A 27,704-nucleotide genomic window follows, 5' to 3' on the forward strand; every position below is an offset into this window, starting at 1 on the left:
GGACCAGCAAGGTCAGCAGTATGGGGTTGGACGCTGAGCTCCAATCTGCCTGGGTATAACAATCCCCAGGCCTCTGTATGCCTCTCCACCAGGACCTAGGAAGGGGGCAGTGAGTGTTTATCCTTCTTCTGCTTTCCTGTGTTTATCAGAGGCCCTATAGCAATCTCAGTGCTTCGGGACCTGCCCAGCTCTGTTCTCTTAAGAACACTTTCTAATTCTGAACAGGGCTGTGGTTTTGGAGACAGCGCCTGCCTGGGAGTCTGGACCAGGGGAAATAGACTGCCTTGAGTCACACACACGGCAAGTCGGTGGTAAAAATGGAAGAGAGAGGTTTGAGTGAGTTTCTAGCTCTTGCCAAAATCATGCCACCCCAGTGTAAAGCATCCACTGGAGAAGCCAACCACCCTGCAGCCCCACCGTGACTCGGCCACTGGTGTGAGAAGCAGGAGGGGCGTGTCAGCCCCCAACAGAGGTCCTCACCTGTCCCATCGGGAGTGCTCCGGACGAAGGAGGGCAGCATCTTGACGACGGCCTTGTCATGCGTCTGCTTGCCCAGCCCCAATTCCATCTCGGCCCGCATCCTCCTTTTCACCTCCAGCAGCATATCCTTGGTGAGACTGAAGTGGGCCAGGGTCTCCTCTATCTGCCGGTGCTGCTCAGCCAGGCGGTAGGCCACCGCGGTCACCATGGCAGCCCCCTTGCCGCTGCCACTCTCCGAGAGGAGGAAACGCACATCGCAGTCGGGCACCAAGCGCCTCAGGGTCTTGTGGAAACGCCGGGAATACCTGGGGTGGGGAGGCCACAATAGCCGACTGAGCCGGACTGTAGGGAGCTCTAGGACCCCTTTCTTTGGACACCTTAATTCCATTTTCTACACTTGCTTTCCGCATTACTCCAGTCACACAACACATCCACTGTAGAAAAGTTACCAAATGCAGACAGGTAAAAAGGGGAAACTGAAATCACCCACAGTGACACATAAAAAGAGAGGGCTCTCATTATTACATGAATATCGAGGGACTTCCCTGGTGGTCCAGTGGTTAGGACTCTGCACTTCCACTGCAGGGGACCACAGGTTTGATCCATGGTGAGAGAACTAAGATCCCACATGCCACAAGGCCAAAACAAACAAAAAAAGAATATCAAATACAGAAAATTCAGGGTCCAAAAAAATGTTGTTGTCTACTATGACAAGGAGATAATACAGCACAGTGGTCAAGAAAGAGCCCAAAAGAGCCCAGTGTTTAAAAGTCAGACCAGGAGACAGGGTGAGTGCCCCCACTTCTACACCAGGGGACCTTGTTCCGTTACTTAACCTTGGAGTCAATGTGGATGACAGCATCTGGCTGACAGTGATGTGGTGGGAACTCAGTGAGTTCATCAAATCTTCGATGAATAACTGGCGCTGAGCAAGGGCTCAATCAAGCAAGAATCTCTCTTGTTTTCCATTTTCACTTGGCCCTTTCCCTCAGCCCCCAAGACTAGGGATATTTTTTAGTGGTTAGAAGAGGACTTTAGGACAGGACTCAGTGAGACACAGAACTTTCTCCAGGTCTGTGGTCTGTTGTAAGTATGGAAGGCTGCCTGCCATGGGAAACTGGGAAACTGGAACCTCAAAATGTTAACAGCGGTCAACTCCAGGGGATGGGATTAATGATGACTTCTATTCTCTTTGTAATTTTTTGAACACTCTGAAGTTTCTATACCAAAAATATTTTATTCCTGAAATAATCAGTATTGAATCAGTTATTTTTTAAAATGTGATGTTGCAAATGACAGAGTTCTAGAGATGACTGGTGGTGATGCCTGCACAACAGTGTGAAGGTGCTTAAATTTACTGAACTGTACACTCAAAAAATGGCTAAGATGATAAATTTTATATTATGTGTATTTTACCACAAGTAGAAAATTATTTTAATGTGATGTAAATCCCTAAGCTGTCTTGTCCAAAAATTAGCCAAGAAAAAAAAAAAAAAAAAAAAAAAAGATGGCTAATTGCATTATCAAGAATTTTACAAAAACTCTAAGAATATAAAGAAATAAAATTATGGGGCTTCCCTGGTGGCGCAGTGGTTGAGAGTCCGCCTGCCGATGCAGGGGACACGGGTTCGTGCCCCAGTCGGGGAGGATCCCACATGCCGTGGAGCGGCTGGGCCCGTGAGCCATGGCCGCTGAGCCTGCGCGTCCGGAGCCTGTGCTCCGCAACGGGAGAGGCCACAGCAGTGAGAGGCCCGCGTACTACAAAAAAAAAAAAAAAAAAAAAAAAAAAAATTATGAACCTGGCAGATAATAGCAGCTAACTAGCTCAAACCCTATCCCCTCAGCAACACTGAACTATTTCAGTTTAAGTCAATCCTTATTTAACTGTTACTAGAACTGGGTATGAAGGCACAGTATCTGCAAGGCCACTTCACAGGCACATTATATATACAATGGGAGAAATACCTGAGATCCCGTACAAAAAAATCGTGTCACAGGCAGTTATTGTTAAAATTTGGAACATAAAGACTTAGAATTCACCTTTAGCCTTTTTAAAAGATTCAGGCCATGTCCTCAGTGGCCACAGAAGGCTTTTGATGCTAAGGCGTCCAGTAGACAAGAAGGCAGCATCAATGGGGACCACTTAACAACTTAATCTCTCTCTGGCTCTCAGATGCAAAGCATCAACAAGTTACCCATTTTTAAAAAGTACTATCTGAGGGTTTGAGGGGCTTTAGAAACTCATCGGAGCTTCTAAAATAGGAATGTGGGCACTACACCTATGACCTGAGCTACAGTGAGGATGAAGGTCCCTGATGAAATGCAGAGAAGCAAGAGAATTCAAGATACAGACATATTCCACCCAGTGCTCCTGGCAGCTATAGAAATCTCTAACAAGACTTACGAAATGAGGAGAGATGACAGTGCAGTGCAGAAGCAACACCAGCAGGAATCAGCTGAGGGCTGGATACTTCCCCAGGTGGGCAACTCTGACCTTTCTGCCCAGAACTACATATTGTCTTGTCTGCCAGAAACCTTCACTGGGTGCAAAAGTCTGCCCTCTGGAGAAAGTCCTTAGCCCAGGCGGGTATTGAGTGCCAATCATAGCAAAGGGCAGACTCACTGTGGGTGCGTCTTGTAAAGAGACCCGTCGACACCAACCGTGGTCCGCAGCCTGGGCGTGCTCTTGTTATCTCGAAGACGATTCAGGATGGCGCCTAGCGTTGCAGCCACTAGGTTGGCAGAGCGGAACGAGACAATGGTGCACACGTGCTGGACCGAAATACAGTCGTCATCAGATGGCTCCACTCCCAGGCGGGTCAGGATTTCTCTGGCATTGTGGAGGCCTTCCTTATTCCTGTGAGGTCAGAGGCCAGTACTTGTGAGTTAAGGACCACAGCAGGCAGGGCAAAGCACTGAGGTCTGAAGGTCCTGGAGAGGTGAACTCACGGTTCACCATGTGTGTACGACATGGGATGAAGGCAGTCAAATGCCTGAGAAGAGCCTGAGAAAGGGTCTCCTCCATAAGAAGTCAGGAGGCAGCAAGAGGAAAAACTGTACTAGGCTGGGTTATGACATGTCAGACAAACGGAGAGAAGTGAACAAGCCAGACCACATGGGCCCTGAACACGTGGAGAAATAGATGCTTCCACCCCAGGGCTCAGTGCCCAGGAGGCCTGGGGGAAATCTCCTGCTCTTTGGGTCTGTGAGTTGCCCCTGCATTCTTACACATTCTTCCTTGATGTCTTCCAGTCAAATTTTAATTTGCTGCATACATACATGCTTTGTATATCTTTTGCTGGATTCACTCCAGGGTATAGTTTTATTACTATTGTAGATGTGGTCTTTAAAAAAGAAAAGAAGATATATATATTCTTTATACACACACACACACACACACACACATATTTTAAATATACCATATTAAGGTAAAATGTTAACAGTGGGGAAAACTGGGTGAGGGATATGTACTATGTTTGCAATTTTTCTGTAAGTCTATAAATATTCTAAAATAAAAGATTTAAAAATATATACATATTTTAATTACTGTCAATATATAGAAATATAATTAATTTTTGTATCTTATCTCCAGATATCTTCCTAACCTCTCCTGTTATTCTAATCACTTGTCTAGATATTTTTGGTGTTCCATACAAATACGATCTGCAAATAATGACAGTTTTACTTCCTCTTTTTTTGATTCTTATGCCTTTAATTTCTTTTTCTTTCCTAAAAAAATTTTGGCTAAGGCTCCAGGACAATGCTGAATAGAAACAGGTGATACTGTCTTGCTCCTGATTTTAAAGAGAATGCTTCCAACATCTGCACTGGTAAGATGTTTTTAATAGGTTTTTTTGAGATAGACTTTACTACAATATAGACGCCTTCTTGAGCTAGTTCAAGTGGGTTTTGTTTCTTGGTAACCTAAGAGCCAACACCAGAAACAGGCCCAGAGGAAGGCAGGCATTTCCTGACTTTGTCAATGATTCTGAAGACAAACCATGAGCCTCTTTCTCCCTCCCCTCCCAACAGTTGACCAGGTGACTTGAGAAGAGAGATGACTGGAAACTCAGTAGTGGTTCTCCCTATTGACTGTAGTTCTGTACCAATTGCTCCTAAAGGAGAGATCCCAGGACAAATGCCAGGACTCGGATAGGAAATAAGAGTAAGTTCAGATAAACCCCTCTCCGCTTACATTAGCATCTTCTCCCAGGAGCCAGAGCTATGATGCCACTGGCTCTGAATTTCTAGGACCACAGCAGGGGCAGTGGGATGACCGCCTCGTGTGGAAATGAAAGGACATTTCTGGCAACAAGCTAGCCCTATCCTTAAACAGGTGGCCTCTCACAGCTACGTGGAGTCTCCTGGATCAGGAATAGAACCTGGTGGCACACAGAACTGGCCACAGGACAGGAGCCCTTAAGATGTGGAGCCGCCTAACTACACCAAACTGCCTGGCATCAAGTTCACCCAAGGTCTACAAATAACAGTCAAGGCAGAGACGTCTGGGTTTCTTACGTTGAGGCCAAAAGGTAGCAGCCCGGTGGCTGGCTGGACTGTCCTTCTATGTCTATGTGTCCTATCTCATCTGTTAGCCAATGTTTCTCAAACTTGTGCCAGGGAACATCTGTGGCGATGAACAAGTGAGAGAATGTAGGGGCCGAGACAGAGTGGGGAGGGAGGAGGCGGAGGGTGTTTCAGGTACAAGGCAATTTTGGGAAATGACCAGTTAACCAAGGTGAACTGGGTTTTCTTTAATATGCTAATGAATACTGTACTTCTCTAAGTATTTTCCAATCCTATTGGTCACAGAACCCTTTTTTCAGGGAACACCTAATGATCTTGAGGTCACTAGGTTTCCCTGGAACATTGTCTGGAGAAGGTCCTGATATCCCAAGGGGGAATTAACCGGACCCGGGCTCGGTCAGCTCCTGTTCACCACCAGGATTCTAATCAGGTAGGTGGGGGGGGCGGCGGGGGGGGGGGGTGCGGTGCGGAGTGAAGGAGAAGAGGCTACTTTCATAACTAAACCATCCACAAAGCATTTGCTGCTAACTAGATGGCTCTTTAATGCCACCAGGTGCCCGCAGGGAGAGCAGCCCAGCATGGGTGAGCTAAGAGAGAGGGGAGACTGGCCCAGAAAGCCCTGACACTCTTGAGAAGCCCAGCAAACCAGGACTTAAGTGGTAACAAGGGACCTGTCGTTCTTCTCTGCCCCACACCCCCAGAAAGCCTTGAGGGGAGGCACCTACTTTTCAATGGCTGACACGTCAGTGGTGTTAAACTTCCCTCTGGTGAGCAGCTCCGGGGTGATCCGCCCTTCAAATAAGAGGCCCTCCTTGGCCATCTTGACCAGGATCAATCGGACCAGCTCGCCCATGTACATGCCACTGACCATCTTCTCAAACCTGCAGGAGAAAAGCGCCCAGGCACTTGTCAGTCATTCTTACGTACCCACCAGTGGGGCAGCTCTTAAAGGGTGAGAGAAACACAAAAGGAGAGGAAGGCATGGCCCAACCCCTCACAAGCTCACGTTCTCACTGGCAGGCAAGACCACGCACTGGTGTGATCATACAGCGAGCACACAGTGGGGGAACAGGAGTCATCCAGACCCCACCCCCAGGGTAGGAAACAGGGGTCATCCAGACCCCACCCCCACCCCCAGGAGGAGAGTACTAAGGGGCAGGGGCAGGCAGGGAAGGCTGCCTGGAGGCGGGGGAAACATAAGGATTTAGATTGGGGTTGAAGAGAAGGCCCCAGACAGAAATGAGCAGAATATGATCATCCCTTACAAAACTTTATGCCTTAATTTTTATTTTTATTTATTTATTTATTTGTTTGTTTGTTTTTGGCCATTCCACACGGCTTTCAGGATCTTAGTTCTCCGGCCGGGAATCAAACCTGGGCCTCAGCAGTGTAAGCACAGAGTCCTAACCACCGGACCACCAGGGAATTCCCAATGCTGTACTTTCTAAAGGGCTTTCATCTTCATTACCCTATCAGGGAGCTCTCTAATTCCTGTGGGAAGGTGGCCAGGAAGTATTCTCTCTATTTCCCAGCTCAGAAAGGGAAAATGTCTTCCGCGACGGAAGATGACAGGGCTGAAATTCAGCCTTTCCCCATGGGACCCTCTGTCGCTGGTCACCTCCCTGGCATCCATGATCGTCTCCAGCCAAAAGGACCAGGAATGTGCTTTGGGGAACTCACTCCTTCCCCAGTGACCGGCCCCTACACTCCAGGAGAGGGCTCCAAGTAGCTTAAAACCAGTCAGCTCATCCTACTGCTCCGGCCACATTCAGCCACAGGCCAGTCACAGTGGATCCGCTCTCCTGCCTCCCCTGGGAGGTGTGGTGGGAGGTGTGGGCTCTGTGGCTGCAACAGCATTTTGAGCCCAACACTGCAGGGGAGAGGCCGCCAGGGACTGGGGCTCGATGACATATCTGAGCCAGATCCAGGTCCCGAATCCTGGCTGACCAAGGGCCAGGAGGAAGCCCTGAGCAGGACAGATAAGAGGCAGGTCCACATCCGGGCAGCCAGCCTCTCCTCTGAGGGAGCCCAGCTGGCACACCCAGAGCTGGCTGTGACACAGCAAAACGATCGGTGCCATTCAGTGCCAGGCCCAGGAGCCAGGGATGCTGCTGGGACCTGAGCACGCGGCCCTCCCTAGCCCCAAAACAAGGTGCAGAGAAACACTAGTTCTCATTGTTCTGCTCTGGACAGGACCAGACAGGACCTCCCCAGCCACAGGTGTGTTGAGGATCCCTGGCAGGAGAGCACCCTTCTGAGTCCTAGCTGCCCTGCCCAGTTGCTGCCCCAAACACCTGTGGGAACAGCCTGTGTGCAGCCTAATCTGGAGGCTCAGAGCAGAAAGGAGCCAGACTGCCTGGGCTTAACCCCAGCCCTGACACTTACTGTGTTACTTACCTCTCTGGGCCTCAGTTTCTTTGCCTGTTTAATGGGCCTCGTGGCAGGGCCTACCCTTAAGGTTGTTGTATGGAGGATAGGGATTGATGTAGGTAAAGTGCTACGGTGCCTGATTAATGAGTGCTGTGGCCCTGGCTATGTGTCTCATACTTAACTAAGCACCTTGTATGTATTAACTTATTTCATCCTCATTACAACCCGATGAGATAGACATTATCATTATCCCCATTCCACAGATAAGAAAACTGAGGCATAGTAGGATGAATTGGGAGATTGGGATTGACATATATACATTAATATGTATAAAATAGATAACTAATAAGAACCTGCTGTATAAAAAAATAAATTAAATTAAATTCAAAAAAAAGTATTCATAACATGTTTACAGAAAATTTTTTAAAAAAGAAAACTGAGGCATAGAGAGGTTACATAACTTGCCCATCATCACAGGGCAGATAAGTGGCAAATCCACATTTTTAATCCAGTTAAATCCAGCCCCAGATACTATGCTCTAATCACTGTGCTCTTCTGCCTCTCTCATAGACAGTATCATTAAATGTTACCTGTATTACTGTCGCGCTCGCGGCCACTAGCCCCACCCCTAACCCAGCCTGTGCTTGTCCACCTCCAGCTCACTTCCTCTAGGTAGTCTGCCCCCCTGTTGGGCAAGTATGACAATAGGAAGGTTCTTCCCCCTTCAGATGAACAAAAATCAGCCTCCTGCCTGAAACCCCTCTACCCACTGCTTTTTGCTCCGCCATCTGTAGACACTCAGAATGATCTGCTCCCCTTTCTACAAGATGGTCTCTTAGACGCATAGATACTGCCATCCCCCTTTCCAGATAAAGGAAGCCCGAGGCCAGGAGCCTGTCCTTTCTCAGTCCCCAGAGTCCCTGTCAAAGCAGTAGAACGAGGAAACAGCACTTCTCATGAGCCTCCAGTGAAACCAAGCAAGTCGTGATCTGCTTCTCATCAGTCAGATGCCTACAACCACAGGCCGGTGGGCAGCACCACGGTGTTGCAACCTCACTGCCTGCTGGTGGGCACAGGCCTGGGGGAGACTGGGAAGCGGGGGTGGGGGGGAACCATATTCAGAAAGGAGAGCAAGGACTTGCACGCCGACCAGGAGTTCCCTTGGCAGCCAGGGTCTGCTCCTACAGGCAGCGCAGGGACAGAGAAGGAGGGTGTGGTCTGTGGCCACCTAATGAGGATTAGAGCTGCTGAGATTCCATGCAGCAGGCAGAGCCACAGCAAGTAAGCAGGTGTTTGGGGGATGACTTGAAAAGAAGTGGCGTTACTCCACCACCATTCAGGCCAAAGAATTTTCCAGACCAAACCTTCCTGCTGTTACGATCACTGCTACTGCTGTTTTGTGGGGTGGTGTCTCCTTTGTTTGGAAAGATGTGAGAAGGAATCACAGGGAAATGGGATTCAAAATTCCAGACAAAACAGAGAAAAAGAACCAGAGGCCCAAGAAGACAGGAAGAGGAGACAGGGAGTTTAAAATGAAAGAAGGTAGGGCTGACATCTACAGTAGGAGACAGGTATGGGACCAAAACAACAAAGGCCCAGGATGGAGGGCGACAGGGAGGAAGGTCATGTCTGATCCTTTTTAGAGAGAGATCACCTTGGGGGCTAGGGTGGCGGTCCTGACTACTCGGGGCCGTTCGTTCCCCCGCGGTCCTGAAGCAGCAATCACGAATGGAGGCAGGAGCCACTGTACCACTACCCCTCCTGTCAGCCATGTATGGTCAGTACTCAGTAAATGCAAACTTCAGTCAAAACAGATGAGGGGGTGCGTAGTGGGCTAGAGCCCACCTGGGCACAGAGCCTTTACAAAGAGCTAACACACCTATGTTTTTAACCCTGGTTAAAAACTGGAATCACTTGTAGGCTCCTGAAGACAGGCCTCAGCCCAGGCCAAATGAATCAGAATTGGGAGGGAAGGTCGGTAGGGTGGGAGGATGCCTGGGCAACAGTATGCTTTTTAAAGGGCTCTATGTAATTCTTCTTTATTATTTTATTTTATTTTTATTTTTTTGGCCGCACCACGTGGCTTGTGGGATCTTAGTTCCGCGACCAGGGATTGAACCTGGGCCCTCAGCAGTGAAAGCACAGAATCCTAACCACGGGACCGCCAGGGAATTCCCCTTTTTTAAAAAAATTATTTTTTTAAATGTAATTCTAATGAAAAACATTCCTCTAGGGGACTTCCCTAGCGGTCCAGTGGTTAGGACTCCATGCTTCCACTGCAGGGGGGCATAGGTTCAATCCCTGGTCGGGGAACTAAGATCCTGCACGCCATGTGGCACGGCCAAAAAAAAAAAAAAGAAAGAAAAGAAAAACATTTCTCTAAAAGGTTAATAGAATGAAAGCTCCATGAAAATGCCTTGTATGTGTGTTTTGGTTTTTGTTCCTTTCAGTCTATTTTGTTACTTCCATAGCCACAGTGCCTAGAGCAGAACCTTGAGGATAGTATGCCCTTGGTAAATATTTTTTTAATTAATGTCAAAGGCAGAGAAACAGATGTTGATATAGATTATTTGTTTGGGGGTTACCTTCCTATGTGAGCAGTGGTGCCATTGAGCAAGATGGCTCAGGATAAACTATTTATGTAACAATAACTTGGTAATAGTTTGTCAATGCTTACCAGATACCAGGTATTGCTAAATGCTTTACATTCCTTATATTATTTGATCCCCAAACATCCATATGATAAAATTGTATTATTTCTATTCATTTTAAAGATAAATTTTAAAGATGAATGAATATTTCTATTCATTTTAAAGAAAATTCATTTTAAAGATAATACAATTATATCCATATGATATAATTGTATTATTTCTATTCATTTTAAAGATAAATGAACTGAGGCTTAAAGGGGCTAATTAATACATCAGATGCCAAAACTAAATGTATGATAGAAACAGAATCTGAACTTACAGAGACTTACATAGACTTAATTACATAGACCAGGACCTAAGATATACTTGGGTTACAAAATAAATAAAGAAAATTATCATAAGAAGTAGAAATCCTAAATACATAAGGAAGCATGTACCATAAGTTTTTAAAATGTTATAAAATTAAAATTAAAAAATCTATTCCTGAAAAAAAAAAAAAGAAAGAAAAACATTCCTCTAGACCATCCTCGATGATTTTTGTTCATAAATGATGAGATGCCTCTTAGACATTCTGGAAGTTCACTATGAAAAACATGTACTTTCCAACAGGACACAAAACCCCAAACTTAACCCAGATTAAACCTCAACAGAGAGCCTTGGGCCAGCTTTGCCCTATCCCCGTAGCCTAGTGCCTTAATTTCCCCATCAGTCAAATGAAGCAAACACCTTTCCCTTGTACAAGGAAAACAAAAGGGTTTTGAAGAACTTGGCATTGCACAGAAGACATAGGGAAGACCCCCAAAATCAGGCAGAAATCTAAGGGACCAGGTAAATTTACTTTGGCAAAACACTCTCTGGCCAATAGCCTAGTTCTAGGAATATATGATACAACTCAAGCATCTGTCATCTCTTTGGAACTGTTCCTACCAAGACCTGACCTATGGTAAGCAGGGAAGCATATTGGAGATGGACTTTACCCCACCCTTCTTACTCTTTTATCCATTTACCTGTTTAGCCAGCCACCCATTTCCCAGTCACTCAGCCACACCTCTCATCCACCATCCATCTTCCACTCCCCCATCCATCCATCCACCCATCCTTGCATCCATCCCCTATTCATCCACTATTCTAAGAATGTTTATTGCAAGACAACTGTGAGCCCAGTTCACAGTTCAGCCCTAGGATATGGTTCAGCCCTTTAGAGAAATTCAGAACTACGTCAAAACGGAGGGCAGAGAATCCAGGTTTCCACCCAAGCCAGGTAGGATCCCTACACTGCGCCTAAGGAAACAGACAAGGGCCTGGGCCATATCTGCTCAGTTATCACAGGTAACTGCTCTACCTGCTCTGCTAAGAAGGGTGACTTCTGATTAAGTGATTGATAGTAACTACAGGTACGTAATTTCTTATCTGAAACCCCTGGGGTCATATGTGCTTGGGAACGTGGACATTTGAGGATTTTAGAGATGTAATATGTTACATATGCCCCACAGTACAGAATAACCCCAGAGCGGCCTGAGGCAGTAATGTAATCAAGCACAGATCTCCACTGACATGTATAAACAGGCACAGTAAATCGTTTCATGTCAGCTGGGGTCAGGTTTTAGAATTGGGGGTTGGGTCAATAGATCGAGGGGAAAAAACCTTTGGCTATCAGAGCTGGGGGCTCTTTATTACCAAGCTGGTTGGTGCTTCGGCATGCAAAGCAGATATTCAACGCTGGGCCTAAGAACTCAGGATTCTCTCAGTGAGAGACCTCATTTATTCACTACCACAACTCCCAGTGGAGGGGGGCTGGCCATTTATGCAATTCCATTAACTCTGGTGGAAAGTCCAATCGCCAGCCTGGGTAATAGGTAAAATAGGCTTCCAAATGACGAATCAACTCCCTGACAGTGTCTCTCTAACATAGGATAAGGGCTCTTAAGCCAACAGGGTCAATGAACATCTCCCAGAGGGCTGACGGCATCCAACTCCAGGATAAGGCTGCTGGGAGGTCGAACAAAGACAGCTGGCAGCACGCTAGCATCACAGAGAAATATGAGCGTGCACTTCAGGAAACAAGTAGCTCAAAGGAAGCAATGCCCACACCAGCCTGAATGATATCTCACATGCTTCTGTAGCCAGAGTTCCCCAAGGCCAAAACCCACTTGCCCAAGAAGTCTGATGTGATGCTCTTTATCAGCTCTGACCCATCTGCCTATACACGACATGGAAGAAGAAGGTCTCACCAAGGTCTGCACGACTCACATGGCTCTCACCCACTCCTCTGCATGACAGGTATTTGCATGTGTGACTTTCCTCCCCAACTAGACCTTCAGTCCTAGAAGGGAAGGTGCTACTTTGTATCCCTGGAGCCTAGCACAGAGCTGGCACATCCTAAGTGTTCAAGAAATGTGTGCTGAATGAACGGATGGCCTCTCCCACCCTGAACAGCAACCCTAGTGAGGACAGCATATGGAAACGCTTTTAAACCTTAGCTTTGTGCTAATGACTCTGTGCTTTTAATTTTCAAAATGTTTTACAAGGACACAATCACAGTGTAATTAAACAAAGAGAAAATCATTTAAAATATGCTTTTTGATCCCTGGTCGGGGAACTAAGACCCCACAACCCGCCCCATGTGGCCAAAAAAAATTTAAAAAGTAAAAATAAAATAAAATACGCTCTTAAATCTGCAGACTTCACAGCTGTGTATCTCTCCAAAGTGAGAGATAACACACACTTGATGGGCTTTTCCTTTTCTGATCACCTGGCTTCCTGCCCCTCTCACCTCCCACCCCAAATCTTCCGTTAAGTGTCCCCTAAGTCCTCTATATGACTAGTTAGAAAGGGTGGGACTCACAGCTGCTTCCCGGGGTTGAGTGAGCCCCGGTCAATCTCCCGGTCGAACTCGGTGCGGATGTCCTCCAGGGCCCCGTCGTCCCCGAAGGCCCCCCACTCGGTGTTGATGCACATTCTCCCTTCGTCGCCTTCCACCAGGTCGATGTGCCTCAGTTCCTCCATGTAGCACGCGTTGGTGCCCGTGCCTTGGAGAGAGAGACGAGATCAGAAGCTGTGACCTCACGAAGTCATGAGAGAGGAGGCGGTGCCTTCTGGAAACACCGGCTTCAGGAAGGGATGAGGACACGGTGGGCGTTACCAATGATGAGGCCGACTTCACAATGCTGGTCATCGTAGCCACAGGTCATCATGGTTCCCACAGTGTCGTTCACCACAGCCACAACGTTGGCGTCATAGTCCTTGGGGGAGAAAAGGGGGTGTCACCGTCCACACACACGTGGAGCAGAGATCACAAGCTTCAAGACAGCCTGGTGGGAGGGCTCCTATTCACAGCCGCCACTGCCCCCGTGGGCGGTGCTGCTTTCATTACTGCTGGCACTCAAATTCACTGGATTGGAGCGTGCCCTTCATTATCTGGCTTAAGATTCTTTTCAGAATGGATTTTACTCACAGAGCCACAGCCCTGTGCAAACCACCCCACTGCATCCATGTGCCTTCTGCACTTGATGCAACGCCGGCAGGCTGCACTCGACCATGACAGCTCCCTGCACAGCTGCCCTCCTGTTGGAAGGAGGCCATCCCCTGCCCAAGGGCTTGGCTCTTTGGGGCAGCACCTCGGACAGCTCTGCTTTGAACCAGCCCCGACCTGTGAACTCTCACCACTCACCTGCCTGGGTCTTCAAGGACTGCCCTCCCCGCCACCATGTAATGGGTCAGGCCATGTACTACTGTCCCCTGAAAAAGCCTTGGTCACACAGCCTTCTCCCCACACTCCCCCACCTCTGGGTAGTCAAGGCAAGTGGCCAGTGAGAAGTTACCCCACGCTTTTTGATGGCTTTCTCAAGCAGCTTCACCACATCCGTTCCCTCCACTCCACTCGCTTTAAATCTCTTTGTCCAGGTGATCAGGATGGCCTGCAAAGGAGAGCAGATGGGGTTGGAAGAGGGCTGGGAGGCCTCCAGAACCCCCAGGTCCCTGGGGGGGTCTGCTGAAGGACAGTGACAGAAGCGGAGGCCCAGAGGGGAAAAGAGGTGCACTTCAGATCACACTGGGTAACAGAGCCAGACTCTGTCCTATCTCCTGTTTATCCATCCACACAATGGATTTCTCTGGGGGCTGCCATGGGGAAAAAACCTGCAGCTCATGCTCAAATACAGCCAGTGGTTGGCCAGTGCCGTGGTGTCACATGGCACACAAATCTAACTGATGTCAACAGCACAGCCAGACTTCATTTAAAAAGAGAACAAGAGAAATGCCATTATTACCTGATCACCTTTCTGCACTTTCAAACCCGACCTTGGTTTCCACAGCCCCAAGGAACTTTTGTCAGAGCCAAATTGGGAAGAGAAACAATATGCTAAGATAATTTTTGGCTACTGAACTTCTAAGAGCCACGTCCTGAGACTAAAGGATAACACTGACCATGTATGATTCATGCCTCTTCCCCAAGTTTGGAACTTAACTATCATTTGTAAGCGGTGACACTGCAATTTATACAATATGATCCATCTCTGTGTGTATGTTAATGGAGAAACATTAAGGACAGACATCCAATGGTTATTCACTTGGGAATGTAGAAGGGTAGCAATTTTTACTTTTTGCTTTACACCTTTATATTATTTCAATGGTTTTACATATTGCATCTGTATTTTTTTTTTAATCAAGGATACTAGAAAAGAAAAATAATTGCTCTACTTGACTTTTTCTCCGAATGGAGGAAGTCACTATAAATGCGGCAGGGTTGGGAGGGGCTGCTGTTCAGGCCCTGTAGCCTCTGGGGTGACACAGCGATGGGGAGCTTGTCCACACTGGGCTGCCCTGCGCTCTGAAAGCCACAGAGCCTGCAGGATGCACCGGGGAGGGTGAGCAGCAGCCTGCAGCCGAGCCAGGCATTCCAAAAGCCGCTGGATACTCTGTTTTCTTCCCTTCAACCCTCAGGCCCCCAAAAGCCTCAGAGGACATGGTATTGTGGAAAGAACGTGGGTTGGAAATCAGGAGATTGATCCTATTCCCACCACTTCTGCCCATTTCCTTGTGGGCAGTTTCCCCAACTCCTCTGAGGCCCACTTTGCTCATCTGTGGAAAAAGGCAGCTGGTCTAGATTTGGACAACTTTGAAGGTCCCGGGTAGCCTTGAGGAGTGGGCACAGGCCTCCAGGTGGGTAATTAGAGCCTGTGATCCACTGGCCTCCTGGCAATCAGCATGCCCAGTTTAGGAAGCTCTCTCAGGATGGAAATCAAGGCTGGCAGGTGGGGGGCACACTTTTGGCTCCTTCTCTGCCAGGCACATCTGCCCTGCCCTGCGGGGCTCTTGTGCCCCTGAGGACGTTCCCTCTCCACTTCTGGAATGCCTCCTTCCCTGAAAGACGGCACCTCTGGGGGGCAGGCCACGTCTGCGTACAGCTCTTTCCCAGGGCCTAGCCCAGCCCACACAGGGATGGCACTCGGGCCACAGCCACTGATGAACAAGCATACAGCCAGCACTGTCACTTCCCAGGCCACCTCCCACCTCTCCTTGTGGGAGGAGGGGTGCCTCACCCTGTCCCTGCCCAGGGAGTGTGGCTATCAAGCCTCGGTTCTCAAAAGCAAGGGAAACTCGTAGCAACAACAGGCCTTGTGAAAGGCCACTAAACCTACTTTGTTTTCCTTCACTTGCTTGAGTTTAAGAAATGGTCCTCTCTACCTAATGGCCACAAATACCATGATTCGTCTCCAAAAATACATACATAATTAAAGCAATTAAAAAATAAACATGATTATCATAACCTTACATTAATTTCTACAAATATTTCTAAAAAATACAAGATACGCAAGCCATCCTGTAAGCAAAAGGGAAAAGTAGTCAAGGGAAAGGGTTCATTAGCATTTCCCCTATGGGGCTTCTGTGGAGCATCATAATCCCAGAATGTCTTACCTCATCTATTTTGGATTGCCGACAAGGGAAAGAAAATGTGAATCCGACAGGTAATTTCTTGTCCTTGATTTTTTTTTTCTCCATGAAGTCTCCCAGGCACTCAGCGACATGATCAAAAAGCTGGAGGAAGCACAAGAGAGCAGTCAGGAGGGAGGAAGGGGACTTAGCATTTCAGGAAAAATGTGAACAATCCTCTGCCCCACATAGAAAGGAGCACGGCTACCCCAGCTGCCCATACCCAAGGCACCCAGTGGCCCTGCATGAAAAGCCACACTGGGGACTTCCACTGCAGGGGGCGCAGGTTCAATCCCTACTAGGGGAACTAAGATCCTGCATGCCTCACAACACGGCCAAACTAAAAAGAAAAGCCATGCTGTGTGTGACTGGCAAAGAAGAGTCCCTTGAAAAGAGCCTGCTTCATGGGCCACCAAGGCTTAGGAAGCCTTTTAAAGGCTTCACACAGAACTGGCCTCTCGGTGGTCAGATGTATTATCTGGGTACTGAGGAAATGTAAAATTAAGAGAAAATCAGCTCATCCTCCATAACACACAGGCCATGCATCACCAGCAGCCACCCAGGTGGAGTGGCCATTTGGCCCCTTCTCTGTATCTCTATCTTCATCTCTATCTCCCTCACTCTGTCAATTCCAGAAGCTCCGCGGAATACATATATATTCCTAGCCTCTAGCCCACTCGCGTGATTTCAGAATCTTCTGGTTAACAAATTTTTACTTTTTCCTCAAGTATAATATGCATGCAAAAAGGTGCAGACATCCTGAGTATAGGGTACACTGGATCCTCACAAGCTGCGCCCACCTGTGTCACCAGTGCCCAGATGGAGAAACACAATGTTATCAGCACCCAGACACCCACCTCGTGCAGCCACTGCTGCTGCCATCCAACCCAAGGGCAATCGGCAGGCACTCTGACTTCCACCACCCTCGATTAGTTTTGCCTGGTTGTCTACTACGTATAAATGGAACAACAGTGTGCACTCGTTGGTATCTGCCTTCTTTTCCTCTACACTATGTGTGTGTCATCCACGTTGTGTGTCTCTGTAGATTCTTGATTCTCACTGCTGCACAGTATTCTATGGTGTGACTATACCACAGTTTATTTAGTGGATTGCAATTTAAGTTTGCCAGCTCCACAACATGTGGCCGGGATATGTATACATATCTTAGACTCCACTAGAAAGAACCCAGAACACTGTTTCCCTAGCCTCTGCGAGAATACTGTCAATGACGGGATGCTCACCATCTCTAAGGCAACCTATTGGATCTCTCCAATCCCTCCCCTCTTCTCTAAAATGTATCCAGAACTGAATATAATACTTTATATGTGTTCTGACCAAGAGGAAAGCTTAGTTGAACTAAGAACCTCCCTTTCCCTTCACTCTATACCTCTATTAATGTAACCACAGCATATATACGCTCCTTCAGCAACCATGCCACAGTCCAGGTAACCTCTCTGGTTTTTTTCACATGGCTGTCGTCTAACACAGACCACTAGACCTCCCTTGTATATGGGATTGACACAGCTAATGGAGCTTCTTGAAGCCAAGAGAAGGCAGTGTTGGCAGAGCCAAACCACGTGGTCACAGGAAGCAACCCCAGCCCATGTTCCCAGACAAGGTCATCTTCCTGAAGGCTTTATTTGCAGGGTATCCTTTTTTCCCCCCATATTAAACTTATAGTTTTATTCAGGCTCGATTTTAACAAAAGTGTCAGGGAGAGAGCCCACAGTAAAGAGTGAAGCCCACGGGGGTAGGTCCTTCCCAGATGCCTGAGGAGGGGGCAGGTCCCCTCCCCTCTCCTTCTCTTCCCTCCGCATCTAAAGGGATTTGGGGAGAAACACAGGGGAGGGGGCTGGTCCCCAGTCTGTGCGGGTATGTTTTGGATCAAGGGCTATGGAGGAATAAGGGACCAGCCCAGGGAGGAGCGGGGGGAAGGGCACAAGGACCACCTGCCAGAATCCACAGCTTTCTGATTCCTGCCTGAATTCAAAAACAAAACAAAACTAGACCACAAGCAGCACCCACTCCCTCTCCCCGACCAGGGCTGTAGTTCGAGGGGAGAAGAGGAGGCCTCTTCACCGAGGCCACGGTTCACTCACTCCTGGCCAATCTGCCGGGGCTCCCTGACAGATTGAGGGGGTTGAGGAAGCTCAAATAAAACGTCACATAAATTGTCTAGGAGGAGTCCAGCCAAGGGCCAGGTCAGAGCGCGGCCAGGCTGGGGGACGGGGGCCTCTGCAGGCTGGGGGATCAATGCCGCCCTCACAGCCACTGTGCAGGGTCTCCTTGAGAGACCTATCCCCATCTTTCCCCAGGTGTCCTTGACTCAGCTCTACAGTCTGACTTTCCTGCCAAGGTAAATGAAAAGTTGTCAGTTTTGACTTGGGAGTCTCTATCCCTGAGTCACTATTACTCAGGTCATGGCTACAGCGGCGACTGACTAAGGAGACACATGACCACCTTCCCCGGAGAAGCCCAGCTAAACTTCCTGCGACCTACATTTCTGAGCGATATAAACCCATTACTAAGCCCGTCAGCTCGCCCCACGTCATCTGCATTCAGAAGCTCCAGGCTCCCAGGCCCTCAAGAGAGCCGGCTGGGCGGAAGGAAGGAAGGCAGGCTGCGGGCAGGAAGAGGCAGGGACAGCTCAGCCTCAGAAGTGGATTCACAGGGCTGGGACGCTGGATGCAGCCCCCCGCCCCCATTCAAGCCAAAGACACCCACCCCGTAGTGCTCTGCTAAGAAGGAAATGTCCCCAACCCAGGGGCGTTCCCCCAGGTTAACCCACGTCTGTGACCAGCCAGAAAGGGAAGTTACCCAGCCTCTCGGCACGCAAAATTTTAGTGTCTAAAAAACATTTTTTTTTCTTTCCTGACAACGTGTACATTTATTTAATTTAAATAAATTTAAATTATTTATTTAGTATTCAAAATTCCCAAAACTAAATAAGTGATGTTTTAAGAAGGCTGCATTTATGCTTCTGAAATTATTACAGCTTAAAACTGCACTGAAACTTTCGAGATACCTTGTGTGTCTGTGTGTGTGTCTGTGTGTGTGTGTGTGTGTGCTTGTGTAGAGAAAGAGAGAAAGAAGGATAAAGCAAATAGTTAATTGGGAAATCTGGATAAAGGGTATAAAAAGCTCTCTGTGCGTATCTTAAAGCTTTTCTATAAGTTTAAAATTATTTTGAATAAAAGGTTTAAAAATCTAGCAAAAATTCCTGTACATTACAGAAGACGAGATCACAACCCCAAGAATTCAGCACAATTCACTCTGTAAGTATGAGTTGCTTCATGGGTAAAATGGGGCCCTTGGTTTATCAGAATATTCGATAGGTCGATAAGAGATCTCAGAAAAATGGACCACCAATACTTATTGCTAATCTCACACCAAACTTCTGGACAAGAGGTTACGGTTTCACCCCTATTTTTAAACTGCTAACCTCCCTCAATCACTTGGATCTTCCTCCTTACCCATAGCCCTCACATTTCCACACCATCAAACATTTTTAATAAAAATATAAATTAATTTATTAACTAATTAAAGACAAAACCCAGCCTATGAGTGTCCCATGTTGCTAACATCTGGAGCCAGACTGCCTGGGTTCAAATCCCAGCTCTATCACTTATGTGCTGTGTGACCCAAGGGGCTGGTTACTTAACATCTAAGCCTCAATTTTCTCATCTGTGAAATGGGAATAGTAATAATAATACCCACCCCATAGGGTTGTTGTGATGATTAAATGAGTTAATCCAAAGAAAGTGCTTAGATCAGTGACATACATAACAAGCTCTATGTAAGTTTTTGCTATGACAATATAACATTATCATTATCATCATCACCATCTTTTCTCTGCAGGAAGAAACAGCAGGAAACAAAGTGATCCCGGGGCTGGGAAGATGGGGACAGAGGCTGGGAGAGTCAAGGTCCCAGGGGCAGCAATAAGAAGAAAGTCACGGGACTTCCCTGGCGGCCAAGTGGTTAGGACTCCGTGCTTCCACTGCAGGGGGCATGGGTTCGATCCCTGGTTGGGGAACTAAGATCCCACGTACTCCAACGCGGCCAAAAAAAAAGAAGGAAGTCACTGTGGAAGTGACAGGAGGTGGGAGGCATCCCCTTAATTTATAAACCCTGCTCCTAAAAGGTTAGGCCAAAGCACACAGGAATGTCTGCAGCACAGGGTGTGAGTCCCAATGGTGAAGCAAGAGGCAGAGGTGGCTCGACCCAAAGACCATGGGGAACAGAGTGACAGGTCAGTACTTTTGGCAAATGGAGAGAGCAGGATGCCAACCAGAGGCTGCTGGCCACCTGCAAAAAGGAGCAACGCAGCAACCACTCGGCAGGACGAGGAGACCTACTTGCTGGCAGCCTTCATGCACACACTGGATGAATGAGCCAGTCTCTGAAGCCCAGTAATGGAGGGATAGGCAGGGGGACCTCCCGGCAGGTCCATCAGATGAGTGATGCACTCTTTCAGCGGCTGACTGAAAAGTGGCCCATCTGTCCTAGGGACAGTGTCCCCTTCAGTGCTCACTGTGACATGGTCTGAAAAGCTCTGAACCCAACCCACCAGCAGTAGGTTAAAGGCCGGGATTAGCCCTTTTCTCTCATAGAAGGAAAAGGCAGAGAGAGCTTGCATCAGGTCCCACCCACGTTAATTTAGGAACAAAGAGGAGTCAGGAGAAGGCTCTGGGTCTCATCTCAAAGTCCAGCCCAGAACCAATAAGTTTTCTGGAGAACTCAGTCATGAACCTTGCCATGAACACACTCTCCCTAAAGCAAATATTTGGCAAGCTCTGAATAATACGTATCCTGACAACAGCCATGACTTGGGAGGCGAGCTTCAAATGGGAGCGGCCAGAACACCTGCAGGAGAGGGTGAGGAGTAGAACAGGACCCGGAAATGACTGAAAACCTGACCGGGGGCTGCCCACATCCTGATCACAGGGTCCTCAGTGAGCCTTCGGCCCATCACCCACCACGACCACATGGGGAAGCAGGGAGGGTGGACAGGCCCTTCTGAGCATGCCCACAGCCTCGACCAGCAAAGGAAGGCAGCGCTTCCGTTGGCAGGGGTTACGAGTGTGAGAGGAAGGGATGGTGACTTTCCAGGCAAGGCCCTGCCCTTGGTGCTTTCTGGGCCAAGGACTCATAGAAGACTATTAAATCAGGTAGCCAGGAGCCCTTTATAATAGCCCTGGGGGTATAAGCTCAGATGCCTGCTGCCCCACTAGGTGACAGTCATAACCTATGAGGCCTGGGCCTTTGGTGAACTGGGTGAGGACAATGGCTTGGAAGAAGGGTTTTCACCCAAGGGCTCTGCTACCCCTTGCTGGGGAACCAACCCCAGGATCCTTAGGGAATGGATGCATTTACCTGCTGGGCTTCCTCTTCGCACCCCTTACCTGAAAGTCCCAGCAGCCCCCTCCCATCCACCAGTTTACGCACATGGTGGGGTCTCTTCGGGCAGTCACACTCTTCCACCCAAGAGTCCTCCACTTGTGCCTGTGATGGACTCCCAGTGCCTTGGGGTCTGGTCCCTGGAGGTACCCTGGGGCCTGATGCTTGGGCCACAGGGGCTGATCGGAAGGGAGCAGGGACCCACCTGGCTTCCACTGCCGTGCATGATGTTCTCCGGGGTGTCGTAAACCTCGGACTCCATATGAACAGTCTGTTTTTGCTCATGATTCACTTGCACCCGCAGAATTCGAAAGGAAGACCCGCCAAGATCCAGGGCAATGAAATCTCCCTTTTCTGTTTAGGGAGACAACAGTATCATATCAGATTCAAGGGCTCCGGGGAAGTCTCACGCTCCGCCCGCTTCTCCACGGGGTCCGGGCCCACCGCGCTGTGCTTTCGGCCAGAAGCAGGAGTCATTCAGGCCCCATAGGACCACTGCCCCGCCTGGAAGAGTGGGCAAGAGAAACCCTCTCCCAGCCGGGTGTCCCTAGACAGACAGCTTCACAGTCCTGCGCACTCCCGACTACAGGAGAATGGAAGTATGGACTTAAGTACCAAGCCCTACTCATCTTTCTCTAATATCTTACCCTTTTTCACAAATGGCTATGTTATCCATAAAGACAAAGACAGCATTTCAAGTCAGAGAAAACCCTACATCTGAGGTCCATTCCATGCCTTGGGTTCCTTCCCCATCAGCTCAGACACCAATTCCAGCTAGTCCAGAGCTCCATTGATTCCCCAGGGGATTTTTTTTTTTAATTGTGGTAAAATATACATCACATAAAATTTTCCACTGCAACCATTTCTAAGTGTACAGTTCACTGACACTAAATACATTCGCAATGTTGTACAACCATCACCGCCATTCCCAAAATTTCTCATCATCCTAAACAGAACCTCTATAACCATTAAGCATTAACTCCCCATTTCCCCTGTCCCTAGTCCCAGGCAACCATGATTCTACTTTCTATCTCTATGAATTTGCCTATTCTAGATATTTCATGTAAGCAGAATCATACAGTATTTGTCCTTTTGTGTCTGGCTTATTTCACCTTGCATAGTCTCAAAGATTCATCCATGTTATAGCCTGTGTCAGTAGTTCACTCCTTTTTGAGGCTGGATGATACTCCATTGTATGTGTATCCATTCATCTGTTGCTGGACAACTGTGTTGTTTCCACCTGGGGGATGTTTTTAACAGAAGTCCCTCTTGGTCAGATAGGAGTCAACTGGCTTGATATGGTTATATTCCTCAAGACCAATGTGTGCAGTGATTGAGGTGGACCTCAGTGGGACAGAGAAAGATGACGGGACCATATGCCAAAACCACGATACAGCACCAACGGAGGAGGCCATGATGGGCAAGATTCCAAACCATTAAGCCACTATCTAATATCCTTTACCCTAGTTACCCTCACACATTCTCCTCCAAAATCAATTAAAATCTATTAATTTTACTTCTGATGTTACATTCTCACTGTCTCACTATCTTTTCATTTTCTTGATGGTGACTTTTGAAGCATAAAAGGTTTTAATTTTGATGAAGTGCAACTTATCTACTTTTTTCTTCTGTTGTTCGTGCTTTTGGTGTTATATCTAAAAATCCATTGCCAAATCCAAGGTCACAAAGATTTGCACCTATGTTTCCTTCTAAGAGTTTTATAGTTTTAGGTCATACATTTAGGTATTTGATCCATTTTGAGTTAATTTTTGTATATGATATGAGGTAGAGGTCCAACTTCATTCTTTTGCATGTGGATATCCACTGTCAAATTCCAGCACCATTTGTTGAAAAGTTTACTCTTTCCCTCATTGGCACCCTTGTCAAAAATCAAGTGACTATAAATGTATGGGTATTTCTGGACTCCCCATTCTTTTTTCCCCAGTTTTATTGAGATGTAATTGACATAGTGAACTCTCAGTTTTGATCCACTGATCTATATGTCTATCCTTATGGCAGTACCACACTGTCTTGACTACTACTGCTTAGAAATTTTGAAACTGGGAAGTGAAAGTCCTCCAACTTTGTTCTTCTTTTTCAAGATTGTTTTGGCTATTCTGGGTCCCTTGAGCTCTTTCATTTTTTTCTTACGTAGTGGTTGGCTTTTTTAAAGAAACAGCTTTTCTTTTATAAAGCTGACGCCATCTTTGTATTGGATTCTACCAAGCTTTAAGCTCCAACACACTGCTCTATTTCTGGAACTTAGAATGGTTGTTTGGCATACAGTAAGAACACAACAAATACATGAACTAATGAGGGTGGTAAAGGAATCAATGAATGAACCAAAGTCTTCTCACACTGAATTTCTGTTCTTACCCTCTCAAGCCCCTTGAGGGAAGAACCACAACTCAGGATTCTTTACATCTGCCCTTGGCACCCAGGACAGCTCAATAAATGCTTGGTAGCTGCTTGATCACAAGGGTTGGTGGCCCATTCATTCATTCAAGGCAGCCTTGCTTGTTGTTCATAAAACAGGAAGCAGTTATACCGCTGGTTGGTTGGTTTTTTTTTTTTTAATAATAGCTTTATTGAGAAATAATTCACCTATCACATTTTAAAGTGTACACTTTGGTTTTAGTATATTTACAGAGTTGCGCAACCATCACCACTATCTAATTATAGAAATTTTCCGTCATCTCCGAAAGAAACTCCATACCCATTTGCAGTCACTCCCCATTTCTTTCCAAACCCCCTCATTCACCAACAACCACTAATCCATTGTCTGTCTCTAGAGATTTCCCTATTTTGGACATTTCATATCAATGGACTACAATATGTGGTCCCCTGTGGTTGGCTTCTTTCATCTACCATGATGTTTTCAAGGCTCACCTATGTTGTAGCATGTATCAGTACCTCATTCCTTTTAATGACTGAGTTTTATTCCACGTATAGATATACCACATGATGCCAATGTTTTGGGGGGGGGTTTTTTTGGCCACACTATGTGGCATGCAGAACCTTAGTTCCCCGACCAGGGATCAAACCCGTGCCCCCTGCAGTGGAAATGTGGAGTCCTAACCACTGGACCGCCAGGGAATTCCCCACGATGACGTTGTTTTTAACTTGCTCCTATCGTGACTTCCCTGATGGCGCAGTGGTTAAGAATCCGCCTGCCAATGCAGGGGACGCGGGTTCAAGCCCTGGTCCAGGAAGATCCCACATGCTGCGGAGCAACTAAGCCCGTGCGCCACAACTACTGAGCCTGCGCTCTAGAGCCCGCAAGCCACAACTACTGAGCCTGCGCTCCAGAGCCCGCGAGCCACAACAACTGAAGCCCGCGCGCCTACAGCCTGTGCTCTGCAACAAGAGAAGCCACTGCAATGAGAAGCCCGCGCACCGCAACAAAGGGTAGCCCCCGCTCGCTGCAGCTAGAGAAAGCCTGCGAAGACCCAATGCAGCCAAAAATAAATAAATACGTTCATTAAAACAAACAAACAAACAAAAAAAACTGCTTCTATGGTCCAAAGGAAGGAGACCAAGGGAGAATGCTGGGAAGCAGGTGTCACAGCTTTGTGGGAAATTCTGACCCTGATGTTACAGGTTGTTCAAATCAGTTTAGGGTTTTCTTTGGGCTCCCATCAGAATCCTAACCTCTATGGTGCTTACACTACTACTCAGTTAAAAAAATGAATTTGGTATGAGGTGCTTCCTCTCAGGAGGAAGAATTACTAGAATACCAAAAGCACTTTATTTAACCATCATTCATTGAGCCTTTCTGTACTCCAGTTGCTAAGTACTTCATATGCCTCATTTTACTTTTAACCCTCTCCACCCTATGAAACAGGTACTACTATGATCCCCATTCTACAGATGAGCAAGTAAAGGCTGGGAGGGATTAGGTAACTTGCCAAAGCACACGGCCAGTAAGTGGCAGAGCCAGAAGTTGAATCCAAAGCCCCAATTCATAACCGTTGGATAAAACTGCCTCCTGGACAGACCTCGGGGACAAGGATTCCCAAGGACAGCATCAAAGTGATACTTCAGCACGTCAGGAACAGCTACATCTCTCTTTGGGGGTCTCGTCAACATCCATGATTCCTTGCAGCTTCTGACTCTGTTCTTTTGCTTTGATCTTTAATGAAGATAATGAAAACTCCTTCCGGTAAGCAACTATAAACCACTTGTGCATAAGGAAATAATAGGCACAAAAGCAAATACCGTGCTAGGATGAAAATATGGGTACTTTTTATTTTGTTAACATTTTAATTTAATTAATTTATTTACTGTTTTAATGGTTTTCAAAAAATAAAACCATTTATTTATTTCATATTTTACACTGGCTTTCATCATAACTTAAAAACAATAGTTTGGGAAATTTTTCAGTTGCCAGCCTGGTCAAAGGTCTCATTTTCAGTTGAACGAAAGGCCTAAGTAAAAGCAGGTTCTTGTGCTCAAGTTCCAGGTGATGGTCGAGCATCTCCTGCTTATTGGTGTCAGTGTCAACACACAACGGGTAAGAGCTTTCAGCCCTTCATGCAGAAAGGGATCAGGTTTCAAGCAGCACCTTTGCAGGACCCAGGCCTGAAGTTTTCAAGCAAGATAAGTGAAAATGGTCTCAGCTGCCTCTAGGTCGGGAAGGAACCTGGACTTAGGGTGCATGGGGCTGGCCCACACTTCTGCAGCTCTGCAAGGCCCCTGCCCCACCCCAGCTCTCCACTGCTCCCTTTCTTTTTTTTTTTTTAACACAAACACAGGTCAGTAGTGTTCCAAGGAGTTAGGGTCAGAGAAGGAGACCAGAAAGGCGGCCTTAAGATGTCAGGACAATGCTAAGTACTGCATACTCCAAACACCTGCTAGTGGGAGTTGATGGGTTTGAGGGGGGCCTTTCCCTGAAGGCATTTTACAAGAGGTCACTGTTAAGCCCAGTGCAGCTCCTGATCTGTCCCTGAGCAGTGACCTTGATTCCAGGGTGTGTTTGTGATTGCTAAAAGAAATGGTAGTTGGCCTCTCTTCTGTAAATCACATTTGCACCTCAGGAAATGCGAGACAAATATTAACTTACCTTCTCGGTTTATGGATAAGGAAGTTCCAACCAAATCAGGTGATTGACTTGCTCACAGTCACGCCTGTGGGAAGGCCAGGGCCCTTCCCTTTTCTTAGTCACTCATGTACTTGCAAATACTGGGATGCTCCTAATTTTTTATGTATATATGTCTTATCTTCCTCAGTTGGATGATAAGCAATTTGAAGGCCAGGGCAATTTAACATGCTTACTTCCCTCCCCCAGTACTGAGTCCTGCAAATCAGTACGTGTTTGCTGCTAGTTTGATAAGAACTACCTGGGTTAAATGCATGGTCTGTTCAGTCCTATCCTCTGTCAGGCAAAGGACACCAAGGAACAACTTCTGGAAAGGGCAGCAAGATTTCCGGTAAGCTTTGTTTGCTGTCTAGCATCTCTTTAGATAACTACCCTTCCTGGTTTTCACCTGAGTTGGGGGTGGGGCTGACCACCCACTCCAGCTCCAGGGGAACCAATGTCTGACCCAAGAGCACCCAGAGTCCCCCACTTTGGCCATAATGATTGGTTCAGGATGGGCACGTGATCCACGTCAGCCAATCATTACCCTCTCCAAGACCACCTCTGGGACCTCTAGTTCTTAGGTGAGGTGTCACCTAGGGCTGCCAGGGCTGTCTCTGCCACCATAAGGGAGAGGTGGCCTATGAAAGAAGCCGACACAAAGACTGAAAGAATAAGAGACAGATGAGTCCCTGTCAACTAAAGCCAACTTACAACTCCATTTCCCAGTTATGTGAACCTAGAATTCCCTTTCTTGCTTATACAACTTTGAGTTAGATTTCTTTCAGCTACAACCAGAGGCTTCTGGGTTCAATATTCTTTATTAGGCAATGAGCCCCCCAAATACCAACTTGCCCACCATAAAGGATCTATCCTCCCCTTTATGTCAGTTGGTTCCCCCATTCAGAGCTGTGGTGTCCAGTCACCCTGCTGCAGAGGCACCAGAGCTGCAGCCTATGGGCTTGTCCACATTATGTGGGGATACTGGGGTGGGGATGAGACAGCCTGCCTCTGCTTCTCCCTTTTTCCTGCCCCCTCACCCTGTAACATCACCGGGATGCCAGTGAATTCTGAAAAGCTCTGACTCTTTCCTCCAGGGCTAGACCTACACACTTAGGTCTGATGGGTGGGGGACTTTGACTGGCTGCATCAGCTGGGAAGGGGCCGCCCAAAGAATTCTTACAAAGTCGGTTATTAAGTTACAGTGATGATCAGGAGAACAGTGACCCCTGTCACTCTCAAGGTGGTTTGCAGTTTCCAAAGCACTT

General features: G+C 47.4%; 1 protein-coding gene across 1 annotated transcript in view; it reads right to left on the reverse strand.

The window, feature by feature from the left end:
• HK1 (hexokinase 1) overlaps positions 1-27,704 on the reverse strand; it is a 70,683-nt gene that overhangs the window by 17,278 nt on the left and 25,701 nt on the right. The window contains exons 3-10 of the mRNA XM_060112685.1: positions 21,565-21,713; positions 15,945-16,064; positions 13,850-13,945; positions 13,171-13,270; positions 12,874-13,057; positions 5,733-5,888; positions 3,104-3,337; positions 481-785 (exon numbers count right to left, since the gene is read on the reverse strand). Of these exons, the coding sequence (XP_059968668.1) occupies positions 481-785; positions 3,104-3,337; positions 5,733-5,888; positions 12,874-13,057; positions 13,171-13,270; positions 13,850-13,945; positions 15,945-16,064; positions 21,565-21,713 (1,344 nt within the window). The remainder of the gene's footprint in view (positions 1-480; positions 786-3,103; positions 3,338-5,732; positions 5,889-12,873; positions 13,058-13,170; positions 13,271-13,849; positions 13,946-15,944; positions 16,065-21,564; positions 21,714-27,704) is intronic.

Source organism: Mesoplodon densirostris, chromosome 1, assembly GCF_025265405.1.
Source record: "Mesoplodon densirostris isolate mMesDen1 chromosome 1, mMesDen1 primary haplotype, whole genome shotgun sequence".
Classification (NCBI taxonomy): domain Eukaryota; kingdom Metazoa; phylum Chordata; class Mammalia; order Artiodactyla; family Ziphiidae; genus Mesoplodon; species Mesoplodon densirostris.